Source organism: Panicum virgatum, chromosome 8K, assembly GCF_016808335.1.
Source record: "Panicum virgatum strain AP13 chromosome 8K, P.virgatum_v5, whole genome shotgun sequence".
Taxonomy (NCBI): domain Eukaryota; kingdom Viridiplantae; phylum Streptophyta; class Magnoliopsida; order Poales; family Poaceae; genus Panicum; species Panicum virgatum.
The window spans coordinates 46,747,267-46,758,287 of record NC_053143.1 but is presented as its reverse complement, the minus strand read 5'-3'; the positions used below and the strand labels follow the sequence as shown (position 1 = coordinate 46,758,287).

At 49.1% G+C, this 11,021-nt stretch overlaps 1 protein-coding gene and 1 long non-coding RNA gene across 4 annotated transcripts; one reads left to right on the top strand and one right to left on the bottom strand.

Moving 5' to 3' along the window:
* Positions 1–6,558: 6,558 nt before the first annotated feature.
* Positions 6,559–8,726, top strand: LOC120644907 (G-type lectin S-receptor-like serine/threonine-protein kinase RKS1). Of its 2 annotated transcripts, XM_039921650.1 has the most exons (6): positions 6,559–6,929; positions 7,042–7,223; positions 7,388–7,598; positions 7,670–7,907; positions 8,017–8,167; positions 8,268–8,726. In XM_039921650.1, the coding sequence occupies exons 1-6, from the start codon at positions 6,821–6,823 to the stop codon at positions 8,571–8,573; spliced, it is 1,197 nt and encodes a 398-aa protein (XP_039777584.1). In that variant the 5' UTR covers positions 6,559–6,820; the 3' UTR covers positions 8,574–8,726. The 2 variants fall into 2 exon arrangements, with proteins under 2 accessions (XP_039777584.1, XP_039777585.1); XM_039921651.1 differs by lacking the exon at positions 7,042–7,223 and having other exon boundaries at positions 6,837–6,929; positions 8,268–8,715.
* Positions 7,046–10,537, bottom strand: LOC120644910. Of its 2 annotated transcripts, XR_005663986.1 has the most exons (3): positions 9,624–10,537; positions 8,975–9,177; positions 7,046–7,212 (listed from the first exon to the last, which is right to left on the bottom strand). It is a non-coding gene; the product is annotated as an uncharacterized LOC120644910 (long non-coding RNA). The 2 variants fall into 2 exon arrangements; XR_005663985.1 differs by lacking the exon at positions 9,624–10,537 and having other exon boundaries at positions 8,975–9,616.
* Positions 10,538–11,021: the final 484 nt, after the last annotated feature.

The following is an 11,021-nucleotide window of genomic DNA, read 5'->3' as shown; positions in this document are numbered from 1 at the left end:
CTCAAATAATTGTGCAAGTTTTTCACCATACCCTTGTTTTCAGATGGCTGAGGAAGGATGGACCCAGGGCGACTGCCAAGCTGCACCTGGCTTCCCCAGCCTGTTGATCAACGCCCTGGAGAGCCTTGGCGTCACGGAACGCCCAAGGTACTACAGCAGAGAGTACGAGCATCATGGCACTCTCCGCTGCAGGGTGATCCTTGTCATCGCCAGAAGTGAACGCTACCCCGACATCCAGCCTTGGCGAGTGACCGCTACAGGGTTTAGGCACCCAGACACCTACCCCTTGGCCGTCAGAAAGGCACTCCGATACTTGTGCCGGATTTTCGAGGAGCACCTAGCGCCCACACCAATGAGGTTCTTCCCGCCAGCCATCAGGACCCCTGTTTGGTAAGCTCGCATGAGAAGACTGGAACGGCGCCGCCACGAAGAGGACCCTCTGTATCAAGTGGCTAACTACCTAGCCTCTTTGGATCAGCTCTTCGATGAACAAGCCCACCTGCTGAGGGAGTAGACCCATCGTGCCGAACAAGCTGAACTCGCGGTAAGGCTCCAACAGGTCCGAGCAGCCCAAGCCGAGGCAAGAGCCGCAGCCGCGATCAGCAGTGAAGCAGTTGCTCAGGAGAACCTCAGACAAGCCCGAGACCGGCGCATGCAAGAATGGACCAGGAGTGGAACCCCAGTTCCGGCCATCGGAGAAGACCATGTTCTACTCGAGACACCAGTCATAGGATGGGGAACGCTCTTTGGAAGCCCTCAAGCCCCACCCGAGAACCCTGGAAGGTCTACCACCGCCACCACAAGAGAAACCATTCCGCAGCCCCTGGAGAACGGGAACCCAGAGGACGGCGAGCCGTTTGTTCCCCCGGAAGCACGTACCGCCCCAAAAGAAGGCTCGCCCCGCGAGTAGAATGTCCGACCCTACCCTATTGTTGTACCCTTCTAGCCCTTTCGGTTTAAGTTGTATCCCTAAGTTTGAACCTGTACCCGGACGTGTAGTACGCGTTCTAGTCGTGTTCCCGTGTTGTACTCTACTTCGCCTTAGTGAAAGTTGCTTGCTTGCCTCGTTGTGTGCCTGTTGTGTGTGTGCCTTCCGGCAGAAGGTTGTTTCTGCCTTGTGTTAAACAACTTAAACAGCACCTAATCTTAGTCCCAACCCGCTTGTTCTACAGATGGTTTCCCGAAGCGTTACGAGGGCCTCCCGCGTCAGGGACCCTGCAGCCGCGGATGCAGGAGCACGTCCTAACGGGCAAAACCATCCTCAGGAAGAGCAAGAAGTGAGTCAGGGCAGAGGAGAAAATCATGATGCACAGCTGCCACCACCACCACCACCCTTCGTGGACCTGGCACAAATAATCCATAACCAGACTCTCATACTGGAGACACTGGCCAATGCTCTAGTGAACAGGCAGCCACGAGAGCAGACCTTCAATGACAAGCTGACAGCTTTTCTGAGGGCCAAACCACCCACTTTTGCCGGATCCAGCAACCCCTTTGATGCAGATGATTGGCTCCGCGTGATCCAGAGGAAGCTCGAGCCATTTGGGTGCCAGGATCGAGATAAAGTCCTTTTGGCAGCACATCAACTCACTGGGACTGCCTTAGCCTGGTGGGAAAATTACTGTGCTGCTGCCAGAGATGCCTCCACCATCACCTGGAATGAATTCGTGAGGGAGTTCCGCCGCTATCACATCCCCTCGGCCACCATGAAGCACAAGGCAGATGAATTCCGCGTACTTCAGCAGGGGAGTATGTCGGTGGAAGAGTATACCCACCAGTTTATGGAGCTGGCTCGCTATGCACCAGAAGAAGTGAACGACGACGAGAAGAAGCAGGATATGTTCAAGAAGGGACTAAACCCAGAACTCAGGACCCTGCTCACCCCTCAGATCTATCCTGACTTCAACACCTTGATGAACAAGGCAATCCTCACAGAGAGGGCCAAGATCGAGGAAAGAAAGGATAACAAGCGCAAGTTCATGGAGAGCAAGGCACGACAGCAGTATCGTTTCCAGAAGCCCAGAAGCTTCAGCTACAACGCACCAAGGTCCCAAGCCTCTATGCAGTACAGAACTCAGTCTCAAGTGACAGGACCACGGGCCCGTAACACCCAGCTCAGGAGCCAGAACACCATGAGGGCCCCTCAGAGTAATGCAAGCTAGGTCACCAACAATAACAACAATGTGAGGGCCTGCTTCAATTGTCGAGAGACGGGTCACTTCATCGCCAACTGCCCCTATGCCAAGAACAAGCCGGCTACTTCAGCTTTCTCCAACACAGTGAACGGACCCAAGCCAGTTCTGACCGGTGCCAACCGAGTGCCCCTCCGTGGCAACAGCAACAACAACAACAACCAGCAGAGGCAACCCCAGCAGTCTTTTGGACGAGCTCGCGTCAACCACATCGACGCGCAGGAAGCTCAAGGAGCTCAGGGCGTAGTACTCGGTGAGTACCTAGTCAGCTCAACTCTTGCAACAGTACTGTTTGATTCTGGAGCATCACACTCATTCATATCCTCGAGTTTCGTGGAGAAACATAAAATACCCACAGTACTACTAAAAACACCCCTACTAACTCGGACGCCCGGAGGAGACATCAGGTGTCAACTGGGTTGCCTACGGGTAAGGATTGATTTAAGTGGGGTAGAGTTTCTAGCAGACCTAGTGGTACTTAAGTCTGAAGGGATAGATGTGATCCTTGGGATGGACTGGCTAAGCAAACACAATGGTCTCATAGGTTGTACGGACAGGGTAGTACATCTAACAAACCCAGAGGGAGTCCAAGTGACCTGTCACACCCGGGAAAGTGGAGCAAACCCGATGGTATTCAGTATGGAAATCAAGAACTTGGAAGAAGTCCCAGTAGTGAATGAGTACCCCGATGTCTTTCCCGAAGAACTTCCCGGTATGCCACCAGATAGGAACGTAGAATTTGTCATTGATCTTGTTCCTAGAACCGCCCCCATAGCCAAGAGACCTTATAGGATGGCAGCCTCTGAGTTGGCAGAATTAAAGAAACAACTAGAGGAACTACAACGAATTGGTTTCATCAGGCCAAGTTCGTCACCTTGGGGAGCCCCGGTTCTATTTGTCAGGAAGAAGGATGGAAGTATGAGGTTGTGTGTTGATTACCGGGCACTGAACAAAGTCACTATCAAGAACAAGTACCCCCTCCCCAGGATCGATGACCTTTTTGACCAGTTAAGAGGAGCCAAGTACTTTTCCAAGATTGACCTGAGGTCCGGATATTTTCAGCTCAAGATTAGGGAGAGCGACATCCCGAAGACAGCTTTTGTCACCCGGTATGGGCAGTTTGAGTTCACAGTGATGTCTTTTGGGCTGACAAATGCACCTGCTTATTTCATGAATCTCATGAACAAGGTGTTTATGGACGAGTTAGATAAGTTTGTCGTAGTCTTCATCGACGACATACTTATTTACTCGAAGAGTATTCAGAAGCACGAGCAGCACCTGAGGGTAGTTTTGGAAAAGCTGAGAGTGCATAGGCTATACGCCAAATTCAGCAAGTGTGAGTTCTGGCTGGAGAAAGTAGCTTTCCTTGGTCATATTCTGACCGCGGAAGGAGTAGCAGTGGATCCCGAGAAGGTCGAAGCAGTCTCCAACTGGCAGCAACCAACCAATGTTAGTGAGATCAGGAGTTTTCTTGGATTAGCTGGGTATTATCGGAGATTCATTGAGGGATTTTCTAAGATAGCCCGGCCCATGACGGAGCTGCTCAAGAAAGAAAAGAAGTTCACCTGGACGGAGTCGTGTGAAAGGAGCTTCCAGGAATTGAAGCGAAAATTGACGACAGCCCCAGTGCTAACCCTGCCGGATATTCATCGGGATTTTGTCATCTATTGTGATGCGTCCAGACAAGAATTGGGCTGTGTACTAATGCAAGATGGGAAAGTCGTTGCATATGCTTCCCGTCAGCTCAGGACCCATGAGCAAAACTACCCGACCCATGATTTGGAGTTTGCAGCCGTAGTGCACGCACTTAAGATTTGGAGGCATTATTTGATTGGAAATAAGTGCGAAATCTTTACCGACCATAAAAGTTTGAAGTATATCTTCACCCAGCCAGACTTGAACTTGAGACAGAGAAGATGGCTGGAACTAGTCAAAGATTATAATTTGGAAATCCATTACCACCCGGGAAAGACAAACGTAGTGGCCGACGCCCTTAGTCGGAAATCCTACGGGCCCAAGAATGACCATTTACGAGAGGAAATGGCACGATTAAATGTGCACATTGTCCCTCGAGGCTCCAGTCAAGTACTGAACGTCCAATCCACTCTGGAAGAAAGGATCAGAAAAGCCCAAAGATCGGACAAAGGACTGATGGAAATCCAGAGGCAGACCGGAGAAAATAAGGCACCAGACTTTAGAGTGGATAATAGAGGAACGCTATGGTATAAAGATAGAATTTGTGTGCCCCAGAAGGGAGATTTCAGGCAAATAATCATGGATGAAGCCCACAACTCGGTCTACTCCATTCACCCAGGATCCACCAAAATGTATATGGACTTAAAACAGAAATATTGGTGGAATGGGATGAAGGCAGACATTGCACGGTTTGTCGCCCGTTGTGATACTTGCCAAAGAATCAAAGCTGAGCACCAGAAGCCGGCAGGATTGTTGCAACCTCTACCCATTCCGGTTTGGAAATGGGATGAAATAGGAATGGATTCCATATGGGTAATAGTGGACCGACTCACTAAAGCGGCTCACTTCATACCCGTACGGACCAACTACGGCGGAGAGAAGCTAACCAAGCTCTATGTGGAAAATATAGTAAAGTTGCATGGTGTGCCCAGTCGAATCGTCTCAGATAGAGGGACCCAGTTCACCTCTAGATTTTGGAAAAGCTTGCATAAAGCTATGGGCACCAAGCTAGACTTTAGTTCCGCTTATCACCCGTAGACCGATGGTCAGACAGAAAGGGTAAATCAGATTTTGGAAGATATGTTGAGAGCATGTGTCCTCACTTATGGCAAGGATTGGGAGCAGAGTTTACCCTACGCCGAGTTCTCATACAACAATGGGTATCAAGCAAGCTTGGGCATGTCGCCGTTCGAAGCTCTCTACGGAAGAAAATGCAGAACCCCTCTAATGTGGTCAGAAGTTGGAGAGTGTGCCCTAGTCGGGCCTGCACTCATAAAAGAAGCAGAAGAAAGAGTAGCCGAGATTAGAGGGAAACTGAAGGCAGCCCAGTCCCGACAGAAGAGCTACGCGGACAAGAAAAGACGGGAAATTTGTTTCAACCCAGGGGATTTTGTGTATCTCAAGGTATCACCCATTCGAGGGACCCGAAGATTTCAGTTACAAGGAAAATTGGCCCCTCGGTATATTGGACCATACCGAGTTCTGAAGAAAGTCGGAGCAGTAGCATACCGGTTGGAGCTACCAGAAGAGATGTCGGATATACATCCAGTATTCCACGTCTCGCAGCTAAGAAGGTGTTTGAGGATACCCGAAGCAGAACATGTACCAGTAGAAACGATAGATCTACAGCCAGACCTACGATATCAAGAGCTACCGATCAAGATTCTCGATACTGTCACCAGGAGGACCAGAAACTCTGAAGTACGAATATGCAGAGTCCAGTGGAGCAGACACGGAGTAGAAGAAGCAACATGGGAGCGTGAGGATGCCCTGAAGAAGGAATTTCCCCATCTGTTTAGGAGCCAGCCGAATCTCGAGGACGAGATTCATTTTAAGTGGGGTAGGTTTGTAACGTCCTGAAAAATTCACCAAGTTAAAACACCCGCTAAAAATATTTTTTTGTTAAAAACTTTTTCATCGTTGAGCTCAAAATCTTCCTAAACCCCTAAGCCCTAATTCTCGAAACCTATCCCATCGGATCTCCACCCCGACACCCGAAATCAATCACTGTGTCATCTCTTTCTTTTTCCTATTCCGCGCGTCGCGTACCGACGACCGCCGTGCCACGCCCGACAACCGCGTGTGCGCGACCGGCCGCGGTCGCCGCCGCGAAATCCGCCGAGCGAATCTCTCCCTCTTCCCCTTATTCACGTGTGCGCTACAGGAAAATCCGCGTGTGCGCTACAGGAAAATAGACTCTAGATAGCAAACATAACCAAAACAGTTTGTTGCCCAGCCATCTCCTACCATCCGATTTGATGCCCAGCCATCTTCTACCATCCACTGCCATCGCCTCCATTTGTTGCTGCCGGCCAGCCGTCACTCCGCCTTCTACCTTGGGAACGGAGGAGTGCGAGGTGGGCGGGAGTGGCCGACAGCGAGGTCACTGCCTGCCGTCGGTGGTGGTCGAGGCGGCGGTTTAGGGTTAGGGTTAGGGGGGAGCTCTAATGGCCTACGACCATAGAAGAAGAGGGGTTTGGGGGCGATAGAGGACTGGCGGTGGCGGTGGTTCAACCAGCGGCGGAAGGCGCTACTGGCCGGGCGGGGTCGGTCGGCCGGTGGGCAGTGACAGGCAAGGGTCGTGAGCGGCTTCGGGTTAGGAAGGGCGGGGTGCAGGGCGGTTGTGGTGGGTGGGCGGGTGGCATGGCAGCCGCAGGCCGTGGTGCTGGAGGAGGCGGGAACAGGGAGCTCCGGGAAGAAGGACGGGAGACCTCAATGGGCCCGTCTTGGTTGGTTCGTTTCAGCTTACAAGTCTTCATTTTCAAACATAGCACCTTTGGTTTAATCCTATTTTGTCGGAAATAGGCCATAAGAGGATTTTGAATCCTGAGTGTCATGAGTGTGTTCTAATTTTAGAACCGACTGCATGGACATGTTCTATATTGGTGCAACTCATTTAGTATTTGTTTTACTAGATATGATGGATTTTCATCATGTCAGGGCCCAAGAGCAAACTTTGGGTGATGGCTGTAGTTATTCCTCTAATGGCGGTACTTATCTGCTTCATTTTTTGCTTTGGATGGAATAGAAGACACAAAAAAGGTCAGGTGCAGGTGAAAATGGTGTTTTACTGTAACTACTATTACCTAAAAGCAGTCATCAAATTTTTGTTATGAAGTTTGTAACTAAGAGGACCATACGACTGCTAACACAGGTAATTGGAGCTTAAAGGATACATTGAAAGTGAATGTGCACCAAGATGAAGAACTGGAATTGGGAATAGAAGAGAGCAATTCAGTATTCACGTTTTTCAACTTTTCTCAAATTTTGGAAGCTACAAAAAACTTCTCAGTAGAAAATAAGCTTGGTCAAGGTGGCCTTGGTCCTGTATACAAGGTAGAGAATGTATGAGCAGACATATAGAGAGAATGGAATTAAAACTCAACCATGAAAAATTGTGAACACTGATTTTATGAATCATGCTAGTTTGGTACTGCTAAAGCCATTTGACAACAGCAAGGTCATATCAATGATCAAGAAAATATAACCCTTTTTTACAGGGTCAGTTTCCTGATGGATTGGAGATAGCAGTTAAGAGACTTGCTTCACATTCTGGACAAGGTTACAGCGAGTTCAAAAATGAAGTCCGACTGATTGCCAAACTCCAGCACAGAAATCTCGTTAGGCTCTTGGGATGTTGCACTCAAGGAGAAGAGAAAATGCTGGTCTATGAATATTTGCCAAATAAAAGCTTGGATTTCTTTATCTTTGGTACTACTTCCAACAATCATGAGTACTGTTTTACTTTTTTTTTGTTGTATTTACACTTAATTAATGTGCAGATGAAACAAGAAGAACCTTACTTGGCTGGAATAAACGGCTAATGATTATTGAAGGAACAGCACAAGGGCTTCTATATTTGCATAAACACTCTAGATTACGCATTATACATAGAGATGTAAAAGCAAGCAACATTCTCTTGGACTCAGAGATGAATCCTAAAATTTCAGATTTTGGCCTTGCAAAAATGTTTAGCTCAAATGACACAGAAGGAAACACAAAAAGGGTGGTTGGAACATAGTAAGCTCTTGCTTTCCAAATAAGTTTCCTATATCATATTAAGAGTCAATAAACTACAACAAGCTGACATAATTTGTTTTCTTGTATTTCCTTCTTGTGTTCCTTTTAGTGGTTACATGGCCCCAGAATATGCTTCTGAAGGTCTCTACTCAATAAAATCTGACGTATTCAGCTTTGGCGTGTTAATTCTTGAGATCATCACTGGAAAAAGAAATTCAGGTTTCCATCAACACGGAGACTTCTTGAACCTTCTTGGATACGTGAGCCTTCTCCAGATATATTCACATTTGTACATTTGTTCTGTTTTATATAGCAGATTATAAGTTTTAATTGTGTGGTTTATGATTAATATTTTCATAGGCATGGCAGTTGTGGTGTGAGGGAACGTGGCTTGAACTCGTGGATGCATCATTAGTTGCTGACAGTCATCAAACACTAGAAATGATGAGATGCATAAACATCGCGCTGCTGTCTGTGCAAGAGAATGCAGCTGACAGGCCAACCATGTCAGATGTGGTTGCGATGCTAAGCAGCACAAGCATGGTCCTGCCTGAGCCTAAACACCCAGCATATTTCCATGTAAGGATGGCCAAGGAAGAGGCGTTGGCATCTGCAGAGCCATGTAGTGCTAATGATGTGACTATATCTAGACCACAAGGTAGATAATAGTTCCTTTCTTTCAGATGTGATGTTTCAGCATGATGACTACTTTTGAGATTACTTGTGACAGCAGCTGTGAGAATCTAATTCAACTTTGGACTATGTATGTTGAATGCCATCCCTTTCATACAAGTTTGGATCAGAGAAATGTTGCTATAATACTATTGCCATCTTTTCTGTATACCGTGTTCTTCGTTTTCAAGGTTAAACATATGAAGCTCCTAGTAATAACCGGTTGCTAGTGTCAGGATATTGGACTCACGGCGACCAGCTACAACCCTACAAATAGTCCCCTTTGGAACCTACGAATTTCACAGGAACTTAGCAGCACTAAGAGGCTACAATGAGATCCACTGGCACTGCAAAAGAAGACATGGACTGAATTTAGTGTGGAGCAAGGTACTTACGCGACGTACGACCGGCTATGCCGCTGAAGTGGATGAGGCCATCGACATCACCGACGACGAGAGAGATTCCGGCGCAACTTGGCCGCGGCGACGGACTCGCAGCCGGCGCCCGAGGGCGGCAGGGCGGGACATTCGCGCCTCTGGGACCATGGCTCTGCCAGTGCAGCGACCGGCCGGAGATCGAAGGCAATGGGCGCCGCCGGCTGTGGCAGATCCGTGACGGCGGAGAGAGTATACAATGGAAGCAAGATGTGATTGCGAGGGACCGGATAGGCGACCAGAGGAGGGTGAATGGGAGCTTTTAAAAATTCTCCAAGAGAACAAGACCTATATTCCAAATTCAATCCGACCCACCTCTCTTCTAACCGCCAAGGTGACACAGGGCAACGAGTGACACCGAAGATTAGCCGAAACGCCAAAAACCCGACACTAACAGAAGCCAACGACTCAAGCAAAAACTACCACGAAAAACTCTACTTGACCAAGCATGCAAAGGTCTAAAAGCAAGATCAAAAGCTAATAAACTAATTCAATTAAGCATGCACATCTCTACGAGACATTAGTATGAGCACAAGAGCTAATTAATTTGTTCAGATGTGAGAGCATTTAAGAACAAAAATGAATCTGCATGCAAACCTTGAGCACCTACCACTTTTTGCCGTGCAGACTCGGCTGGGCTGCGCGAGCTGTGCTTGAGCTACACCTGCGCTTGGGCCACAAGCTGCTGGCGTGCTGCCCCACCTTGGGCCGTTGCTGCGTGCTGGGCAGGCCGCCTGGTCGCACTTGCACGCGCCTTGGGCCGAGCTGGGCCGCGCACGCTGCTCCGGCCCACAGAGCGCGACAGCTGCGCTGTCAGCTTCCTCGCGAAGCAGCGCTCGCCGCCGCCGCCAACTGCCGAGGGTGCTGCCCTCGCGAGCGCTGCGTGCCTGGCCGCCGCCGCGCTGCCGCTCGCGTAGCCGCGCCTCGCTGTTCCTGTGTCCCTCCCACGCGCGCGCCGCTTGTTCGTGCTCCTGTGACGATCGAAAAGAGAATCGAGAACGCAGAGCAAGAACAGGAGGAACGAGTGAAGAACAACAAAACTTCGGATCAAAGTTCCTCTGTCAAAACTTGATGAATCAAGGCGAGATTTGAGCCACAGATGCGTATCAACAAGGTCTAATAGATCTACGAGATAGATCTGAAAAAGCTCAAGTAAATCACGCGAATTTGAGAGAAAACCGAAACCTTTCCATGAAGAACGACTCGGGTTAAAACACAAATTCAAGCCAAATCCGTGCGGGATTCGAAGGGGGGTCACATCAAGATTGCTCACAAGTATCCTAGCAACAAAATCCCCCAACAAATTTCACCGGATATGGGTCGAAACGCGAAGAACGAAAATTCGCCCAAAATTCACCCGAAAATCGAAAAAAAGAAAAATGCCGGGATTGAAGATGAACAACTCAAATCAAAAGCCGGAGGGCACAAGCAGATTTGGGCCTCCTTTTGCAACAAAAATCTAGCATAAACTCTAATCCGAAAAACACAAGAATTAGAGGAATAAATGAATTAGGGTTCAAGAGCTAACCCCTCATCTAACCATGCTTCTTCATATATATATAGTCCTATTAAAAGACTAAAGTACCCCTACGCTATTTATTACAATAACCACCCACACACGGGCAAATTCGTTTATCTTTTTATACGAGCCACCGACGGACATGCCGCATTCACGACTTCACTTAGCCTCGACGCAAGCTTCGCAATGACGCCACGTGCCCTCCGCCCGGACCTTGACCGCGCCAAGTCCACCCCCCGGTTTTGAGGCTCAAACCGGTTAAACCCGTCTCCCCCCGGTTTTGAGGCCGAACCGGTCAAACCCTCTCGCACGCCGCCTCACGACGTGACTGACTCCCCAGTTTTGAGGTCAAACCGGTCAAACCGCCGATGTCGACGCGTGTCCGACCTCCCGCCAAGCCTTACGCCTTCGAGTCGTTCGCGTGCGCCCGCCGCACGGGACGCCTACTTAACTCGCTATCGTCCCCGCCGACTTGGCCGACGCCGTCTT